This window comes from Emydura macquarii, unplaced genomic scaffold (genome assembly GCF_026122565.2).
Source record: "Emydura macquarii macquarii isolate MOO-44397 ecotype Brisbane River unplaced genomic scaffold, CSIRO-AGI_Emac_v2 contig_3240, whole genome shotgun sequence".
Lineage (NCBI taxonomy): Eukaryota > Metazoa > Chordata > Testudines > Chelidae > Emydura > Emydura macquarii.
In genome coordinates this window covers 2355085-2376931 of record NW_027133377.1, presented here as the reverse complement: position 1 = coordinate 2376931, position 21847 = coordinate 2355085, and the positions used below count along the sequence as shown (strand labels likewise).

The window sequence follows — 21847 nt, the reverse complement described above, 5'->3', positions numbered from 1 at the left end:
TCAGTGAGGGAGGAATAAATTGTTAAATATGCATAGAAAAGGTAAGACATTAGTATTATGCAGTAATCCTATTTTTATTAGCACAGTCTGTCCTGAGAATATAAATGAGGCCTGTAGAAACATGAATATTAATTTGTATAGTACATACAATGCAGTAAAGAAGCCATATTTTGGATGTTTATTATGTACCCTAAGTGGTATGGGAGTTGTTTAAAACATTACGCATGAAGCTTTAATATTAACCATCTATTCTTTGTTAGATATACTAATATTTGTTTGTTTATGCACCAGTATGCTGACAGATCCTCGAACACTTTTGTTTTGTGTAAGCCTATGGGTAAGCTATTTTAGACAAAGTCCATTGTTACGAAAAACTGCATCAAGGCACTGTCAAGGAATGATCCTTCTGGAACTGAGCCATTAAATGTTAATTGTACAGACGCTAGCGATGCTTGCTGAATAGAGCTGGGCTATAGGAACTATAAACAAAGAGATGATTCCCTGATGAACTTTCTATAAAGATGCCAGGCATTTTCAAAATATGGGAATGTTTTTTGCCTCTCAGATAAACTTACTGTTTCTTGCAAACAACCAGTTTTATAGTCTCCAGACCGACAGCTAGGATGACAGATTTGCAGTAGATACCTAGCTTGATATGCTGCAGGACAATTGCCATCTTCAGGCATTTTTTTAACAGAACATAATATAGCCAAAGTGACACATTATTGGATGACTATAGTAAGATGATATTGCACTGTAGTGCAACTATCTGTGAGATGAACTGATATAATTTAATTTATATAATAATAACAATCACTCTTAAAGCAGTGTAATTTAGCATAAGACTAATAAAAGTTGCTTTGTATTAGTGTTGAGATATTGATATCCAATTAAAAACCTATATCTTAAAACACTTTACATTTTTAAATATAACATAACGTAAACCTCGGAAAAAGGACAAAGATTTCAGAATTCCTGGGGGAAAAAATGGCATGTTTCCCTCTTGTTCCACTTGTATAGCTGCTATTAATATTAATTGTATGTATGTCACTTGCAAAATGTAACGAGAAAAAAATAAATGAAATGCTTTAATCAGGTTGACCTTTGTATGTTCAGATTTGTGCTAAACAGCATTTTAAAAATTGTTTACAGAACACCATCACTAAATAATTTGGTTTGTTCAAGAACCGACACCCCATGTTTTCAGTTGCTCTGAGTCTTCTGTGCATCTAATTCATGCTTCAGAATGCTGCAGTTGTTTTCCCAAAAGACACACACCGTGTGATTGCCAGTTGTTAATGTTGATACCTCCCTTCTCATTAGCGAATCTTCCTTAAATCAACTAATTGGCAATCTCAGGGCAAGTCTGAAAAGCTTGCTGATATGCACTGTTCTCAATTTTTTCCTTAGTGGTATGTAATCAGGTCAAGGGGTGCATTTATTAGAGCACTTGTGTGTGAATCTTTTAGAAAATGTGTCCTTAACTATATAAGTAGGAGGAAATGTTTGTTGTCCTTTTGAAAGAAGTACATGTAATTCAAAATGCCTTTAATTTAGGAACATAAGACTTGCCTTACTAGATCAGATCCAGGGTCCATCTGATCCCATATCCTATCTCTGGCAGTGTCCAGCACCAGAGCCTTCAGACGAAGGTGGATAAAACCCCCTAATAAACAACCCTGTAACAATATCTCTGTAGGGAAAGTTTCTTCCTAACCCACTACTGAGCACTGATTCAGCAAGGCACTTGGAATTTTCAGAAGGGATTTAGGGAGCACAAGTGACTTTCAGTGGGGCCTGTGCTTCTAAATCCCGTAGGCACTTCTGAAAATTCCAAGTGTCTTGTGGAATTAGGGCACAATAGTGTGTTAGGGAGAAACTTCCCCTAAATCATAGAATCATAGAAGATTAGGGATCGAAGGGACCTCAGAAGGTCATCTGGTCCAACCCCCTGCTCACAGCAGGACCAACCCCAAATAGATGTGTTTGAAAATCCCCCCCTTAAACTGAAGCATCTGCTTAAGCGCTTTGTTGAATCAGAGCCTTAGACTTCAGGGTTAATATATTAAATATTTTTATCATAGCTAGTGTAACTGGGTGATATTCATATTACTCATGCAAATATCCAATGCTTTTTGAATTCTGCAAATCTATTTGATTCAGATTCAGATTCTATGGATTAATTCCCCCTCGTGTATTCCCCCTCCTTTTATTAACTATATCCTTTAAATGTGTTGTCTCTTAGTTTCATTGATTGTCCCCTTGTTATTGAATTATATGAAAAGGTAAATAGCAGTACCTGACTGGCCTCTGAGCCAGTCGGTGTTTCACATAACTCTCTTGTGTGGCTTTATCCAAAGTAGTACTAATCCAGGGGTGTCAAACATCCGCACCATGGGCCAGGTATGGCCCACCAACATTTTTGGTCCGGCCCCTGGCAGCAGCGCATGCTGCTGTGACATCTCGCGGCAGCGCGCGCTGCCGCCTGAGAGTACAACGCCGTGAGATCTCACGGTGTCACGGACTGCCACGAGATCTGTGTACTCTGGTGGCAGTGCGTGGAGCGCTGTGTGCACCAGACACAGCGCTCCAAAAGGCAGGAGAGGGACAGTGTGGTCTTGGGGCATCGCGCAGTACTATAATTCTTAATCATTGATCGATTCTTTTAATCGTAAAATAGTAGTAGTTGTAGAAGTGAATTTACTGCAGTTTTTATATTGCTGATATCTAGGAAATAAAATATAATACTACATAAAAATGGTTGTGCCTAGTATTTCGATTTATGATATGTATGGCCCACTTAAAATACATTTAATTCAAATCTGGCCTGCCATAGCAAATGAGTTCGACACCCCTGTCTTATTCTTTTCAATCTTTCTAATAGAAGTTTTTCCATGTCTCTTCTTTTTGTTGATATTTTCTTGATCTTTTCATATGTAGCTATTTTTAAGTCAAGATGGTTATTTTTAAACCAAAAATTTTAAGACCATTCATAGTTTATCTTTATCCTACCTATAATCTGTTGCCTGACGTAAATCCCTCAGCTCTATGATGCCAGCCTTTTTAGCCCTTTAGTCAAATCTCACCACAAGAACTTCCATGCTTTCTACCATGCCGTCCCTTATTTATTGGGAGGAGATCCCCATGAAGATTGGCAAAGCCTCCTTCATTCTGATAACCTCCTTCAGATCTGTCAAAACTCACCTCTGTTCTGATGCCCACGAAACACTGTCCTGGAACATAACTATGCCTGGCGGGCTGGGAGTAGGTGGCACAGAAATGCTGCATGGGGCTTTCCTCCACATGTAGATAGCTGTACTCAGGGAAATCCTCAAGATGTACTGCTAGAGGCAGCAAGCACCTAGAAAGAGATGAGTGGCTGAGGATCAGGCCCAATGAAAATTCAGTTCTCCTGAGTTCTAATCCTGGTTTTGCTAGTGGTATTCTGTGTTCCCTAAATTATTTGCACAAGATCACAGGTTTCAAATGTAGGTGCTTTAGCTAGGCACATAAATCCATACATGAGCACCTATATAAGCTTCTCAGCACCTGCAGCACACATTTAACTGACAAACTACCGTTAGTTACACCTAATTATTTTAAATCCTATCTACTGTAAACCACAAAGGATTCTGGTATTCACTTGGAGCTTAGCTCCCCTGGGCTAATTTATGGTGACTGTGCCCTTTAGCTCTTTACTTTGGTATTTTAATAAAGGAAAACAAAATATATAATGATCTCTTCTGTAATTTTTGCCTGCTTCCAGCACTTGTGTGTGTGTGTGTATAGAAAGGGTATCCTATTGAAGTGGCTCTTCTGTAATAACTAAGATAATGTTAGAATAAAGGTTATAATTGCAGAATTATACCTGTCACTTATTTTTGTGCTTTGCCTTCATTTTTAATATTTTTCATTGGATTTTCTCCAGGCAGCAGATGAAGAACTCTGTGTACAGAAGCAGACAGTCTCTGAACAGCCCTAGCCCAGGAGAAACAGAGATGGATCTTCTAGTTACTCGGGAGAGACCAAGGCGTGGGATCCGCAACAGTGGATATGATGTAAGTTTATCAGATGCATTCCGTGAAGTTTGCTCAGTAAATCCTTAATTCAGTTTTGAGAGAGAGAAGGGGGGAGGGGAAGCAAAGGGTAAGCTAGCCAGAGTGCAGTTATGAGTATAACATTAAGGTACATTATATCTCCTCAAGCCCCAAAATAACTGAAAGCAAATGCAGAACATATAATGTACTTTCTAATTGCAGCTTGTTTTGCAGTGTAAGAATAGTTTTGCAGTGTAAGAACCAAATATAGCCTTTACGCTCAATTTGATACTTGTTTTTCTTCCCAAGAGGAAGCACTATATGCATGCACATTTATTTAAACAATTATACAGTTTTGCATATATTTATTCAGATTCTTAATTTTTACTATGTTAGAAAATGGTGAGTGACACTTTGCCAAACTGGGCACATGTCTGTATTTTTATAGATATTGTGCAACTCTGTTTGCTGTTCAGTTTGGTATCGTTACCTGGCTGAATGGCTATAGTTAAATCAAAGGAGGATGTAAAGGGATTGTCACAGGATCTAGCAGGAAAGGCAAAAAATGACAACGGTCAGCCTCAGGTACACAGCTTCAAAGGTGTTAAGGTAATAATGGCTGGGCCAACAATTGGTGAGAGAATTGACCTAGCTGACTCCATGGAGGCCTAGGATGTTTTTACTCTTCCTAAATCTAAGCCTGGGATCAAAAGGAGACCTAACTGCTCAATGACCTTATAAAAGGAAGAGGGCTTGGCTTTGAGTGAGCTGAGAGGCTGGCCAGGATATGTCAGTGAAATGGCTGACGGTCACACACTGAGTCACAGAGACAGGAAGAAGATTGCAAGCAATGTTGGCTGTTCCTTCCAACTCAGATGCTGTATGAGTCAGATCTGTCTGAGCTGCAGGTAGAGAGATTAAGTTTAGGTAAGGGAATATGTGTATAGGTCTCTTTGTCTATTTTACATCTATTTCTCCAAGCACTGTGTACCTTTTGGGCAAAATAAACCATTCTTTGTTTTGAGGAAATGTTTCTGTCTCACTGCCAACATGCTGTCAGAGAATCCCAGCAAGGCCTGCTGAATTAGTCACAGGTAGTACCCAAGGGGGGCTGTAACCTGGGTTCTGATGTGAGAATGGATGAAGTGTGGAATTCCACCTCAGGAGATGTAAAGGTCCAAGTCCTGGCACCTGTGTGCGGTGCTGTCAGGGAGACTTTGAGAAGGGACAGCTGTGCAGCTAGCCCAGCAACTGTGACAGATGTATTTCTTATTTACCATACAATGGTTTTACTTGTGATTTGTGTCAAGTTGTATTTGGATAGATATTGGAATTCAATTAAAAATGCACAAAAATAGCATTTTCAAAATTGTTTTCAATTAGTCAAATAAATCTAATGTAAATGTGCTGGATATATAAAAGTAAATATGTCAAAACATGTTTTGCATTTACAAGTAACAGATTCATTAAACAAAGAAAACGTTATCTGTAGTTAGTGACTGAATGACTTGTTTCTAGTCACTATGTCCTTCAAGATTTTAGAACTAGTAGATTTAATCTTTTCACACCTTATTTTTAGTTAGGGTGTGTCTATACTAAAAAACTTAAATTGACCTATATAAGTCAATTTACAGCCACTGTAGTAATTAATGTGGTCCTGGGTTCTGGCTGCCCGGCTTTCTTGTCAATTTTCACAGCTGCCCTGGAGTAGGTGATCTGTGTTATGTAATAATGGACTTGGACTTGGGTAGGGTTGAAAGTAACACTGCTCTGGAATATCAGTAGTTGAAACCTTTCTGCAGGCATACATGAATTCCTGTCACTAACTCAAAACACAGGAATAAGAAATGTATGGTGTTGAATTTAAGCTATGGTGGGGGTCAGATGGAGGCAGTGCAAGTGTTTAAAAAAAGCTGTAAGTAGTGTAATTAAGATTAATTTTGCCTGAAGACCTCAAGCGCATATATGCTATACAGTGCAATACATCTCTAACACTGTGTTTCTGTCTGAAACCTGAAAAATACTATAGGAACATGGATTAACATTTCCAAATTTAGGTGCAGATCCTGCAAAGTATTCTGTGCGGGCCAACACTGTCCTGTGTTGAGCCCCTTGACATCAGCGTCACTCCTGCCCAGAACTGCTGACAGGATCTGGGACCATCTATACCAATAGTTACACATCTAAGTCCATATTTAGGTGCTAACTTCAGTCGGAGTCACAGATATCCAGCTATTTATTCCTATGGACGTCATCACTTTAGAATCTGTACCTTTGTAAATCAAGCCATTTATTCAAGCACTAAAATATTGATTTAAATACCTAAATTTAGGTATCTAAATTTGAAGATTTTGGCCATGAGAACTGCATTATTGGCTCAGTCCGTTTGATCCAATATCCTGTCTCTGCCAGCACCAGAGAAAGGTGCAAAAAACTCCACAGTAGAATAACTTGGCTATAGAGAAGTTTCTTTGTAACCACTGTGAATTAGTGATCAGCTTATAAACCTCATGCTTCAGAGCATATACCTTATAAAAATTGTTTTATCTTCTCTGATGGTCTCTTGGGGTATTTAGGTGGCCCATGATGCAATCTGCTTCTCTGTCCTTGTTTAGTGAAGGCAGTTTTAAGTGTGTTAAGGTTATTCTGTGGTACCTGAGTGCCTCGCTGTAAATATGAGATTTCTTGGTGTGTTTGGGGTGGTTAGTGGATCTGTGAAGGAAAATGTGGTGATCTGTGGGTTTCTTGTATGTGTGTGTCTGTGGAGTTCCATTGCTAAAGCTGATAATGGTGTCATTACTTTGATTGCTTCAGAAAATAATTGACTGTGAAATCTTTAACAAACATGATATCCACCATAATCTCTCCATCTCCAAGAGGACAGTTATACAGTCCCTGAAATCCAACCACCAGATAGTGATCAAACCAGCAGACAACCTGGGTATCATTGTAGCTGTTAACTATGATGACTTAATTAACAAGGCCAGCTGGCAACACTGAACTACCTACTATGACCAAAGAAGACATACAAACCTTTGCCAGATCTTCACAATTTAATGTTCACGTTGAATATTTATAATGCTAATTTTTTTTCAGTTTGAAATGAAAATAAACCGTAAATAATACAAGCCAAGCATATGTGATGAATCAATGCAACTAGATTTTAAAACTTGAATAAATGTTCATCCTTCACAACAGCCCTCTCCAAACTCTGTCTGGTTATCCTAATATTAGTATTGAGTCAGTTTTTAACTTTAAGGGCTAGTGAGGAATCTTTATTCTTATAGTATATTTTAGCACTATTTTCTTCATTTACAAGAGAATCTAGAAGTGTAGTGCCTAATTACAGGGTTGTAGTTGGACACCTGATTAATTTCAGCATTAGGTATTAATAGATCTCCTGTGGGTTTCTAGTCACTGAAACTTTTATGGGCATGAAGAAATAGGTCAGGCTTATGCCTCTTAATCTTGAAAGAGGGAGCACTGTGACCTTTTTTAACTGTATGAATACACAAAAAACCTCCATATTTTAGTTACTGTACTGGAATTTCCCTGTTTGTTCATCCCTTACATAAATAGAACAATCAGTGAGGAAATATATTCATACCACTGATTTTCTAATGCAGTGTCTCTTTAACCGGAGGCAGTTAAAATAGAAATCAGACTTTGTTTTTTTGTTTTTGTGGGGATTGATTCTATTTACTGATTGTTTAATTCCAAAGTGCATTGCTTTTTTCTCTGAGAACCAAGCTATGGCAAAGTGAGGCTGGAACTGGGACCCTCTTAGAAACAAGTGTATGTTCCTGTCTTTTCACCATTACGTTCTGTTCTGTTAATACTGAATTTAAAAATAAGTACATTATATGACAAATTTTGACTATTGTACAGGAACTGAATGGTTCTTTGTGAACTGATTTAATGGGCTGTCTTTCTCTAGCTACATGTGGTCAGACATTAGGGGGGAAAAACTCTCAACTGCCATTTAGGCATTAAAATGGAAGTGGCTAGATTTCAAAAGTGCTCAGCACCCAGCAACTGTGATTGTTCTCATTGGAGGCTTCTGTGCTGAGTTATTTTCGGAATTTGACCACTTCACATGGGTGCCTAAATAGGAACTGAGCTCTCTTCAAAATCTGGCCCTTTTGGCTCTGGAACTATGGTGTTGCAGTTTGCAAAATGGGGCACAGATTTCATTTTTGTACCTGCAAGAATATTCTTCAAAACACAGTAGATCTACTAATTCAAATGAAGTTTGTCTATTCTCTTTGAAACCTCTTGATTTTATGGGAGGGGAAAAAAAGCATTAAGCAAATGAGCAGGGTGTAAAGTAGTCTCAATTGTTGTGTTCTGTTTGACAAACAAATTTTATTAATTTATAACACGCTTGGCTGCTCTAACTTGTCCCACAGACCCAACCAGACCCTAGCATTCAACTAGCAGAACACTACTTGCAGCCTTTAATGTGAGCAGAGCTCACTCAGGCTATGTCTTCACTGACAGTGGCAAATTTGCTGCAGTCAGATTGACGTCTCTGGATCGACTGAGCAGTCAGTGAAGACCCGCTCAGTCAATCCAAAAATCGACGTATTAAGACCACTTTCTCAAGTGGCGCAGTGCAGTGAAGACGGCGCGCAGAACAGAAGCAGAGAAGTCGATGGGAGTTACGCAAGTTTTTTGCATAGCTTGCGTAACTCCGGTTGACTGCCGCCGAATCTCGGAGGTAAGTAAAGACAAGCCCTCACATCCTTACCTGATGTAAATTAACATAGCTCCATTGAAGTCAATAGTTTAGATGAGCTGAGGATCTGGACTGAGCCTATTATTGCATCCTTATATTTAAAGGAGACTGACTTTTAGGCCTCAATCTTGTAATCACTTATGCACTCATTAACAGGGTGGACTAGCTGCTCCAGGTATTAAAGGGTATGATCAAGCCAGCTAGCTCAAAGCAGTAGTGGATTGGGGGATCCCTAACCCAGCCAAACACTGGGCCTTTACTGAACAAGAAGATTGTGGTGGTGTAAGTATTGCTAGGCTACCATGTGTGATATTCTGAGTCTTGAACCCAGGCCTGGGAATCCCCAGACAGCTGCCACATCCTGGCCTCCACCCAATGTCTGTTGAAACCTGATGGGCCGAGAAGCTAGTAGGACTATAGCGTCAGCCAAGGCACTACCCACAGGAGCCCTGATTGGAGGATTGCCTGGCTCCACTGATTGGTCCAGCCATGTGATTTAAGACAGAAGGAGATACAGGAAGTTTGTCCAAGCAACAAGGTGATTTCCTGTGGTGGCTGCATTGGCCCCTGCTTGTGCCTGACTCCTGCACCCAGCCCTGTTCCTGATTCCTGCTAAGCTCCTGCCTCACCCATGTCTTTGCTCTTGTTCCCACTATGCTCCTACTCCATGCTTGATCCTTGCCTCCCCTCTAGTTCCTGCCCATACACCTCACTTCCACTCATAAGTTACTGGCTCCAACTCTGACTTCTGACCCTGAGCCTGGCTTGACTCTTGGCTCTGGCATTTGGTATCTGACCTTGGCTCTGACCCTCAGCTTCAGTTCCTGGTTCTGACTCTGGCTTGGCCCTTGGCTCTGGTAATTGGCAGTTGCCTCTGGTGCTGAGCCTTGGCTTTGTTTTCTAACCTGGAGACCTGTTTTGCCAATAGACCTGATTCCTGCTTTGACTAATAGGCCCTACTACCTACATCCCGGTCTATAACACCATGGATTTATTTTTAAAAACCCCCCACCCTCTATAAATGTATACACATCCTTTAGCAAAGGCTACTTTATGGATTTGGGGTAGAATTAGAGAAGATAATTTTTTTCTGCTCACCATTGACACCCATTGCAAATAATCCAGATTTTATCCCAAATCACAAACCAGAGAGTTTTAAAGACTGAGCACACCATGGAATACGCACAGTTGGCCAGGTATTTAACTTTTCTAATTTAGAGATTAAAACTAACTTTTAAGTGGCTCACTCTCTCAAGGTACCAGTACTTTCAAGCTGTGCATTGTTTCCCAACTTTCTAGGAAAGCTGTTGTATGCAGAAAGCTAACTTCAAAAGAAGCAATTGCATCTGTTCAATTAGGAAACAAACAACTCTCTCCCCCACCCTCAATTTATATCTTTACTAACAAAAGTTCCATATATGACCTGCTGTGTTTGGATAAATAAATTACCTCAAAGGAATTGGGTTTAATCTGGAAAAGAGGTCTAGCAACCTCAGTCCTGTAGCACAATAAAAGAACATTTCTTTAAGATACTGTTACAATGTACATCACACCAGTCAACTTAAAAGTATATAGAGTTGAACAGAGATACGTTAGAGAAATTGTGATGTATGAGAAGATATTGTGCATATATGGTGGATGTGTCTAGTCAGAGTATTGGAGTGCAATTTATTACCAAATATCACAAATTGTTTGATATGTATTCCCAAATGATCCTTTGGTAGTTCTCCGGGGACTTTCTAGAAGAAATGGTCACACAAAAGGAAATGAAGAATTAATGTCTCATCTGCTATTTGCTGCTAACCTGTCATTGGAAAAAGAAAAATAGTTCAACTCTAGAGGAATGGTTTTTTTTAAAAAAAAGTAGTGGTTATGACAAAATTAATGCACAAGTTATATACTCAGCAAAATAAACAGGACAAAGAAATACTTGGTTATTTTTAATACTTAAAGTACATTCACCTGCCCAACAAAAAACTAACCCCTAGCATACCTGTACCTGTGCAATTTTTTAATATTAATATTTGATAGAAATGCTTGGGTTGTTAAATGTATAGTCAGAGATGTCACTCAGTTTAATAAAATCACTACAACAACATGCTGTAGGTAGTGTGAAGATGCTCACTCTGTAATATGGTAACACCCTGTTAAATAGAGATCAGGTCATTATGTTACTGTACAGTGTTTCTCTAAACAGAGGTTCACTGTTATAATAATTATTGTCTCTGATGTTTGCATGGCAAGGATTTGTAAACCTGTTGAAACATCCTAAATAAATAGTTTAAAAATCAGTACTGCCTAGGATACTTTCCTGTTTGCATGCAAAAGTATTGTACTGTGAATATGTACTACTGTGTATAGCATAGAACAAATTGCAAAAGCTAGATGCATGTTTGGTTATTTAGTCAGAAATAAGTTTGTTTTACTTAGATTTGAAGAGAATCCAAAATAGTTAAGTCATGGCACGCACTGGAGTCCTATAATAAGAATGTCCTTGCATATTTTATTTGAGTATAGAAAATGCTAGAGCAATTCTGAAGCGCGCCTTGTATATAGGAGGATGTTTCGTTTCACATGCCATAGTCTCATGGTGCTCTTTTAAGAATTGTTAGTAATGGTAGCTTTTTCCAAGGTTGTAACTTTGGAATGGATATTTTTAAAATATGCTTTAAAAGTCTGATCGTACAGAACATAGCTGAAGCTGATGAAGCTATTTGACGTGTGAGAGTTCTGACGTTAAGATGATTGAGGTTTTTTTCTGTTGTATTTTCAGGAAAATTTTTAAGCACAGTAAAAGTAGGAAAGAACATCATTTTTGTTTTAAGCAGTCTTCATGCTCTCTGGCTGTCAGTATGTTTCATATCTATTTACTGAATTTCAACTCTTCACTTTCTGAAGTAGAGTGCCTACTGGCCACACTGTCTTTGCTCTCGTGCAATCATTTTAAACCTGTGGAAAGTGGGTGAAAATATAACCAAATTATAGTAATGGTTTACAGCCACTTTATGCAGGTATAAATGACTACACCAGGTGCAAGGCTTTGGGGAATAATAAATGTGAAGTTGTTTTATAATGGATAGCTTTGTTTCTTTGGAAACAATACTGCAGCATTATTCATTAACAAATATTTCCTGGCATGAAGTAATGTTCTTTGTTCTAATATAGATCTGCCATTTGGTGCCATACTTTCAAAAGTAGACACCTAAATTACACTTACAAAAAAGTGTGGGGTTGCACAGGTAATTGTGCTCATCAAATACACAGTTTTGTGTTCAAAAGAGGTAATTGTTCTAACACTTTGAACTTGTGCCCTTAAGTCTTTGCAGGACTGGCCCCTTTGGGCCTGAATTTCTGAGCATCTACAGCTCTATTTGACCTGCTTTAAAGTTTTAGCTGCTTGTCCTTTCTGAAATTTGGATTTATATGCAATTACTGTATGTTGATAACTGAATATTTTCCTCATAGTGTTACCTGTTTGTGACTGCAAACACACATTTTGAATGTGCTGTGTAGGCACCTATGTTTCAAAACTGGCCCTAAAAATGTTCTGTAATAATATGCACTTGAGGCTAACTACTGCTAATACATTATTTATTATTATTATATAGTTTTGTTATTGCGCACCCAAAGGCACCAAGTGGGATTGGAGCCCCATAGTACTGGTAGCCATCCAAATACATCCCTGCTCTGAAGGGCTTAAAATCTAGGTAACAGAGTTTCAAAATTATTGGAGGCACTTAACTCTTTCATATTAGTGTCATAACCAGAATGCATCTGATGTATTTTCCTGTTCTTTAGAAATAGAGGCTACATTCACAGTCCACGAGTCACATCTGAATAACTTGTCCTGGTAACACAAGAGTCTTAATTAGTTAATATAACTAAGCTGCGGCAGGGTATTTTCCACAAGGAAGGAGCTCTAGTTCACAAAACTAATATCTCTCTGACTGGGTTCTACAGTGATCAGAAAGAGCAGTTGGGTTCAAATAAAAACATAACCACTACCATTTTTTAAAAATATACTTATTTTTATGTTGGCAAAATCAGATGCCAAGATGCTAATGTAAGAACTTATCTATTCTCCGTGTCTTCTAAATATTCTTTTCTAATATGTCACATTGTAATTGCTTAATTTGTATGGTTACAGTTTACTTATGGTAACATTAATGCTTAGAAAAACACTTCTGAAGAATGAACAAGAAGATTTAGTACATGGAGCTGTAGGTAGGGTGACCAGATGTCCTGATTTTATAGGGGCAGGACTATTATCTCCTACCCCATTCTGATTTTCCACATTTGCTATCTTGTCAGTAGAGGCCCTTCGCAAGTGAGCATGTATAGTTATCGTAACATTTGGGGGTCAAGTCTCTCTTCTGATACACATTGGACTCATCAATGCTAAGAATTAAAAGAACATTGTCAGCTGGAACTCTAGTTATTTTTAAAAAAATTAGTTAAATAATTTCACCTGTCTCTGAGCCTCCCTGGCAGTTTTTCTAGCTTTACACTTATATTTACCTATTTTTCAAAAAAGATTTTTTCTTTCATGAATGGAATGTGGAAGACCTACACAAACAAAGGAAATTGACTAACCATAAAGGGAGAAAATGATGTCCTATGCATAAAATAAATGAAATGAGAATGGAGATAAATACAGCTATTTTTCTCTATCTCTTAGGTGTTCCTTCTTACAATAGAAGGTAAAAACATTCCAGTAGGGATGTGATTTTTAAAGTTAATGATGTCCCTTTAAACATGAACGAGAGGAAGAATTAAAACTTTCACAGTAATCACACACACTACATTTTAAAAGAAAGTTGTTATGGTTGCAGAATCAAGCACTCAAAAATTAGGAAGTGCCAGAAGTAAGGCCTTAATTTGGCCTCTTGTCATGTGCATTTTTATAGTCTTTAGTTACACGATCATAATATTTTTTCCACAATACTCTGCCTTATTTAGTGCACAGAATGGACCTACTCTGGGGATGAATCAGAACTGTGCAGTGAAGGAGGCTGACTCTTCTGTTGCAGAACCTGGAAGGCTGTAGAGAATGAGGCAGAGGATTAAAGGAAGAGAAAGGATTGTCCCATGCTTAAGGCCATTGAAAGCTGTACTAGAGAACTGAATTCTATCACTACTTTTGCCACAGAGTTCCCATATAATGCTTGGCATGTCACTTAGACCAAACTTTTCATGGGTGGTCTCTAACTGTGTGTTCCTCATTTTCTGGTGGCCTGACTTCAGACCCTGAAGTCTGAAATGCTGAGCACTTACAGCTGCAACTGAAATAAAAATTGAAATATACCATCTTATGAATCATACCACTTTGTGCATGGGCATGAGAAACTTCTGGTGTATCTGTGTTGGAGAAAATATGTAAAAAAGCAACACAGACTACTGTTCTTATAAGTGTGTGTGTGTGTGTGTGTGTGTGTGTGTGTGTGTGTGTGTGTGTGTATATATATATATATATAATGCTTTTATTTTATCCAACAGACTGAACCTGAAATGATAGAAGAAACAAATGTTGACCGTGTCAATGAACCTCGAAGTTATACGAGATCTTGTCAGGCTAAAGGCCATTCGGAGACATCAACTTTAAGTTCTCAGCCTTCTATTGATGAAGTTAGACAACAGATGCATATGCTGTTGGAAGAGGCATTTAGTCTAGCATCTGCAGGCCGTGGAGGGCAGAACAGACAAGATGCTCACAGTTCAGCACAACACTTATCATATTCTGAAGTTGTGACCAGTGCTCCTGGTACCATGACCCGACCTAGAGGGGGAGTACAGTGGGTGCCAACGTATAGACCAGAAATGTATCAGTACAGCTTACCAAGACCAGTAAGTTAAAATATTAGTTACTATACTGTACTATCATGAGGATACTTGTGTTCTGGGCTATGTTTTTAAAAGATAGAACCCCAGCTACATGTGCATGAAACACATATGCAATTGAACTTCTGGTAACTATTGTAGGTGTGTGCAAGCACACACTTGAAAGAAGACTCCTCATTTCCAGTTTTAATATTGGGCCTCTTGTCTGAATTGTTCACATAATAATACATTTCATAGAAGGACTCAATGTTTTGCTTGAAAGAACAGTTTGCACATAAACTTCAGATGGATCACCAAACCTGGTTTTTACTGAATGAAGATCTGCTTGTAAGAACATAACGGCCATGCTGTGTCAGACCAGTGATCAATCTAGCTTAGTATCCTGTCTTCTGACAGTGGCCAGTGTTAGATGCTTCACAGGAAGTGAAGAGAACAGGGCAATTTATCTAGTGATCCATCCCCTGTCATCCAGTCCCAGCTTCTAGCAGTCAGAGATTTAGGGATACCTAGAGTATGGGGTTGCATTCCTGACCATCTTGGCTAACAGTCATTGATGGATTTATGCTCCATGAACTTGTCTAATTCTTTTTTTAACCCAGTTAGGCTTTTGGCCTTCAGCACATGCCATGGCAGCAAGTACTACAGGTTGGTTGTGTGAGGAAATACTTCCTTATCTTTGTTTTAAACCTGCTGCCTAATAATTTCATTGGGTGAACCCTTATTCTCATGTTATGTGAAGAGGTAAAATAACACTTCCTTACTCACTTTCTCCACACCATTATTGATTTTACAGGCCTCTCATATTTTCCTCAGTTTCTTTTCTAAGCTGTACAGTCCCAGTCTTTTTAAGCTTTCTTTATATGGAAGATGTTCCATACCCCTAATCATTTTTGTGACCTTTCTCTGTACCTTTTCCAATTCTAATATTTTTTTGAGATGGGAGTGACCAGAACTGCATGCAGTATTGAAGGTGTGGGCGTATCATGGATCTATATAGTGGCATTATGACATTTGCTGTCTTATCTATCACATTCCTAATGGTTCCTAACATTCTGTTAGCTTTTTTTTTTTTCCCCCGGGACTCCTGCTACACACTGAGTGGATGTTTTCAGAGAACTATCTTTGATGACGCCAAGATTTATTTGAATGGTAACAGCTAATTTAGACCCCATCGTTTTGTATGTATAGTTGGGATTATGTTTGCCAATGTGCATTACTTTGCATTTATAAACATTGAATTTCATCCCACACATTCAGCATGAGTACGGTAAACATCTTCTTGTTTTCTAAAACAGTGGTTCTCAACATTATAGGGGCAACTGTAGCAGTTTATCAGATCAAGGCATCATTTACTTGCCTATTCCTATTAATTGTTCACACCTTTTTATGCCTAGGAAAGTTAAATTTGGAGATACTCATATTCCTTGTGCTGTTGGAGAATACACAGCTGAACAGGGAGCTGACAGCAGCTATGCTTAGGATACATTGAGAGTCATCTTGGCAGGAGAGCCTAGTGTACCAGTCTCAAGAACCACAAAGTGTGGTTTAGGAAGGATAGTCTTCTGGTTAAGCTATTGGCTTGGGACTCAAGAGCTGGGCTTAGTTTGAGTCCCTGCCACAGATTTCTCTGTGGCTTTGGGCAAGTCAATCTGTGCCTCATTTTTCTCATCTGTAAAATGTAGATAATATTTCCCTGCCTCTCAAGTATTGAGAAGATAAACTGATGAATAACTGAAGTGATCAAGCACTGCAATGATGGAGTTTGAAAAGAATCAAGGTAGCAATATCAGAACTGCAGTGCATGCTCGTAGTTGGAAATCACTGTATTGAGCTCCCCTAAACTCCAAAATACAGCATCTCAGCATTACAGAACAAACATTTTCTTTCACAAGTGTTATACACAAAGTTAAACCTGGGATTAGTTTTGTCTGGTGAAGCAAACTGAATAGCAGACCAACTACTGGCACTGTAACTGAAAAATAGGCCCTGTAAGAATGTGAAATTACTGAAAACACCTGGGAATTGGCTTCAGAAACAGAAAAATCAAAAGATAAAGTTGTTGTTCTGAGGCCATTCTTTTGCTAGGATGACATATTTGTCCGTAAGAAAGCATTTCAAGAATCATAATAGAAATGAAGATTCCTGACTCTGTCTATATTTGAGTAATCTATTACTGTTATAGAGATAAATTGTTCCAATTCAGAATCATCATTGCTGTCATTACTTCCATGGTAAGAAGAGGAGAGTGTGGTCAGGGATGCTCTTCCTGAACTATCCTTCAGGGATAACTTGAAGCCATTGGCATTAAATGCTCACATTCAGGCAAATACTATTTAAATCACAATAAAGGTACTCCTGGCACTTTGAAATTGCTCTATTAAAGTTCATTCTGCATTTGATCATGTTTTATGGTTGGAATCTGATTAGAAGTTGTGCTAGTCACTAGGTATCCAGGCAAATTACTTTTATAGTTGAGCTGGTCTTTCTAAAGTGAAATTAAAAAAAAGTTTCAAAGCTACATATTTTTGAAGAGAGACTAATCGTACTGTTCTCCATATCATAGTGTAAATGCTTTATAAAGGGGATCTACAGGATTGTCACTAAGATTTGATGTAAAAATTATTTCTCCAAAATATCTCTAAATAAGAACTGGACAAATGACATTAAAATGCCATTCTTGTTCTTTTAAGTAAACTGTAGTGTTTAGCTGCATGACTTCAAAAAAACCCTGGAAGGGGCTTTATAAGCACTTAGCATTTTAAGTGTTTGGCTATGGGGCCAACATCTGTGGTTTGCAGTTTTTTCTTTGACGACCCCTTCAAGCATTCATTTAAGGATCCTAACATTGTAGTTGACACTTTAGAAATCCTGACAGCTGATTGAACCAAGCTGAGAACAGTAGTCTGAAAAATGGCAATTATTTTCCTGGAGACTAGAACTGGAAAATACACAGAATAACAGAGCCTTGTTTGTTATGACTCTGGGCCAGCTACCATCTCTCTTCTCTTTAGGACTCTGAAAAGAGGGAAGATAATGATAAAGGGGGCCTGGTATGAGAACCAAGACTAATAGGGGAAACTGGTCTGGCTTTTATGTTGACTAACTGATATTCAGCCACATCTCAAGGATTCTAGACCCATGCTGCTTTTTGAAGCAAATGTGACTCAGTATCAGTTTCATAAACTTTTACAGCTATTAAAATTACAGTCAAGGAAACATATCCCCAAAGCTAAAATACCATTAATAATAATATTAAACTGAACTAAAAATAAAGTAACTATTACACCAAAATAAAATCAAGGTCAAATCAACAAGTTAGTATCCATATTGGATTGGAATCAACTTAGTTAAATAGTCATATTAATATAATAATCAACCCTAATAAATCCTAAAAACGGATCTAAAGAGGTTGCTGTCCATCTATATAAGATTCTAGGATTGTCACTCTGAAGCCTAAGATATCTGAGTCAGTGCAAAGGGATGAAAGCAGCTACAAGCATGGTTGAGAGCTTCTGTTTGTTCAGAATATCACCAGGTTGAATCATCACTGGGTTTTGTGGTTTGTTACCATCTAGTTTAAGTTTTCACTTGACTATTCTGACTTCATGAATTACAATCATGGTATAAGGCACCTATCTATGCCACGCCAAGAGTCCTAGATCATTATGATATCAGAGGTAACTCAGCCAATCATCACCCTTACTCTACAACTTATTTGCATGCAACAATTTCATTGGTTGTATGAGGGAGATTGCTCAGGTGGATTACTTGACCCAACTTCCACACTCATGTCTCAGCACAACCCTCCTTAAATACAAATCAGCACAACCAGCAGCACACACAATAGCCCCCAACATATAGATCCCCTCTGTAGCACATACCCCCCATTTGCCATTCACAAATCCACTTGACTCTCCCAGCACACACATCCCACATGCAGAATAACTCCAAACATCCCTATGAAGCCTAGAATGTCGGCGTCAGTGTGAAGTCAAAGAACAGCTACAGGCATAGTTGAGAGCTCTTTGTTTAGAATGTCACAGGCTCAATCATTACTAGTTGTTAGCCATTTTTGGCCTTTTAAAAGCCCATGAATTTGTGAACTATACCCATGCAACAACACAGGCTTTCAGCTACTGATTTGGTTATAATCCACAACTAAAAAATTTCACCCAACTCATTTGAATCGATAACTTGGAGCCAGTTAAATGTTAATACTGAAACCAGATTACCTAATGTCTGAACCACAATGTTCGAGTCAATTACAAGCCTTCTTCCTTAGTGTCGGCTTTACACAGCCTCCCCACTAGTTCTCGCACACTCCCCAGAGTCCCACCACAGCTGTGGACCATCTGAATAACTGTTTCCCCTCATTGGGGCCTTGTGATAGTCAAAGCAAGTAACACAGACTTGGAAAAGGAATTTGTAAACCAACTTTATTCCTAGACACAGCACAAGAGATATGTATATTTATAGAAAAATAACAGAACCTGAATGGAAATCCCTGCCTCAGTTTCCTCTCCCCACCTAACAATCTTCGGATTTTAATGTCCTTCCAGGGCATTCAGTATTCGTCCTCTCTACCTGCCCGGCTTTGTGTTTGTGTTCTTGTTATTGTTCTTATGTCCCCACTTTTTCTGAAGAGAGGAGAGTCCTTTTATAAGATTTCAGTCCTCTCTGTCAGGTGACTCCTCTTGAGTGGCTTCAAGTGCTTCATCAGGTGATATATTGCTTGGTTAGAGCGCATCTGGGAGCACTGGTTTCTCTGGTCTGTAGTCAGTTCATTGTTCCAGGGCAGGGGTCAGCAACCTTTGGGAAGGGACGTGCCTACTCTTTTGCCCCCACCCTTCTCCCACATGCCATGGACCCAGCGCCCTGGTCAGTGGCTATGGGTTGTCAGGTGCCCGGGGGCCATTATTTTTATTTGCACCCCCCTCATCGGTGGCAGCAGTGCCGGTGGGGGTGGTGGTCTGTGGGCCCATTTCCTGCTCTCCCCCTTCTATCCCCCCCGTTGCGGTGGGGTATGCTGAGGGGGCCGGCCCTCCTCTGAGGAACCGTCCCCCACTGACATCCCCGATGGCCCTCTGGCTGGGAGCAGGAGTGAGAGGGGCAGATGCCCCCAGGCTGCCTGGCAGTGGGGGAAAGGCTGCTTGGCTTCTGCGCACCCGGGGTCCTCACAGCTCCCTAGATCCGCCTAATACAGAGGTGGAGGAGGGACCAGGAGGCGGAGGGGCCGGGTTGGCATGCCACTGGCCTTGGCCAGGAGCTGTTCCTGGTCCCAAGCAGTGCCACATGGTGGCCTCTCTGCCCCGCACCTCCGCCAGCTTTGTGCCAGGAGTGGGGTCCACGTGGGAGAGGTGTGGGGTCGGAAGCGGGGAGCAGCTGCTGTGTGGCGCTGCTTGGGGCTGGGTGTGGCGGGACGCCGGCCAGGGCGCTGCGTGCTGCTCAAAATCATTGTGCATGCTACAGGTTGCCGACCCCTGTTCTAGGGTGTTTCCATTTAACCTGAATGGTCTTTCAATCAACAACTCTTGAGTGCTCTCTGTTATTAGCCCTCTGCTGAGAGCATACAGTCTCTGGTAACACATCCAGTAATCCCAGTCCAAAATGGCAGTTAAAGTGACAGTGAAGGCAGCTTGCTGTTTATAGTCAAACTTTTGTTAGTGAACACCATGGGGTTTATAGTTTGATACAGATAAAGACAAATCTGTCACAAGGGCAAGAACCTCTGCTTTATCTTCACAACTCATTTTTTGAATTGGCACTATAAAGGAAAATAGATACAATCAGCTAAGACATAAAAGTAAGACGACTTCTTTTTCTTACAGCTTTTCCCGCACTAAGTAGGGTTGCCAAAATGGTTCTTTATGGTCCTTCTGCATCCGATACGATCTTGTCTATCTTCTATCTTAAGTCCAACACTTTCCATGTCTCTCTTCAGCACATCCTTCCAACTAGTCTTTGCCATTCCTCTCTTCCGTGGTCTGGGAGGCTCCATTTCCAACACTCTTCTCATGGTCCTCGCCTCTTCGCATTACATGTCCATACCATCTCAATCTCTTCTCCTTCAACCTTGTTGCTACCTCTATCACTTTCAGAGTCCCTCGAATGTATTCGTTCCTTATCTTATCCTTCTTCGTTACACCACAAATCCATCGCAAAAGTAAGACTAAGAAACAAAAACATATAATCAGAACTTTTCTGAATAAATTCATGTTTGAACTAGAGTGTCTTTCAGACAAACATCTGTTCTTAGACTTGCCAGTGATGGAGAATCCACCACAACCCTTTAGTTGTTCCATTAAAAAGTTCCACTTTGGTATTCAAACTAAACTAATTCAGACTGAAAATAAAGAGAGTGTCATGGGCATTTCTACTCAGAGACCTGAACAGTAGATGCAGTTCATGCTAGTTTTTAATGCTATTATACCTACAGTGGTCTGCATCAGAAGTCAGTTTTTCACAACGTATCTGTGAGACCACGTTTCTGCAAATATTTAAAACAGAAAATAACTGTTTGGTATCAAAAAGGTTAAGTTTTTATTGATAATCAATGTTGGATGCTGGCTGAAGACACTTAGACTTCAGCCTTTGGTTTTACCACAATTCCTAAATTTGAGAAGATTACACAGTCTCCAAACACCTTGTCATGTATCACTTTAGTTGCAGTACAGTTGCATTAACTGTAATCCCATGCACTGCTCTAAAATTTTTTCAGTACCTTCACTTGTTTGGTAAACTAAATCATGGAGTGTCAGAGAAGAGGTTCAGTCTAACTGCTAAGCAGAATCATAGACAATCACTTGTATTTCCAAGCAGACTAGATGAAGTTCTGACCAATTATATTTGTAGCAGCACTACGGATAAAGGTGATAATATGTCATACTTTGCACTATGAGTTGCTGGCCACAAAGATCAGGAAGATGTTTCCTTTCACATACTGTAAGCATTGCACATTTTTATGTGTACTGGAGATGAAATCCAGGATTGTTGGAGGCAGGATGCTAGTTTTCATGACCCAATGGTCTGATCCTGGATTTCTCTGAATTATTTTGCTTTGTGGATTTATTTGGGACCTTCATTACTTTAAAATGTTGTGGTTTAAGTACCTTGGTTTCCTTCCTTGGGAGAAAATGGAAAAAATCCTCTAAAAGGCCAGAAAAAAGATGTTGAAATATCAAGTAGTTGTTTGCAGGCAGTTTCATTTCAGTATGTGCTGCTTTGAGGATGCTTC

The 21847-nt window shown here is 39.4% G+C and overlaps 1 protein-coding gene across 1 annotated transcript in view; it reads left to right on the top strand.

Annotated features, from left to right (window-relative positions):
• KIAA1549L (KIAA1549 like) overlaps positions 1-21847 on the top strand; it is a 195344-nt gene that overhangs the window by 160089 nt on the left and 13408 nt on the right. Inside the window, exons 15-16 of the mRNA XM_067532099.1 lie at positions 3929-4058; positions 14272-14619. Coding sequence (XP_067388200.1) covers positions 3929-4058; positions 14272-14619 — 478 coding nt within the window. The remainder of the gene's footprint in view (positions 1-3928; positions 4059-14271; positions 14620-21847) is intronic.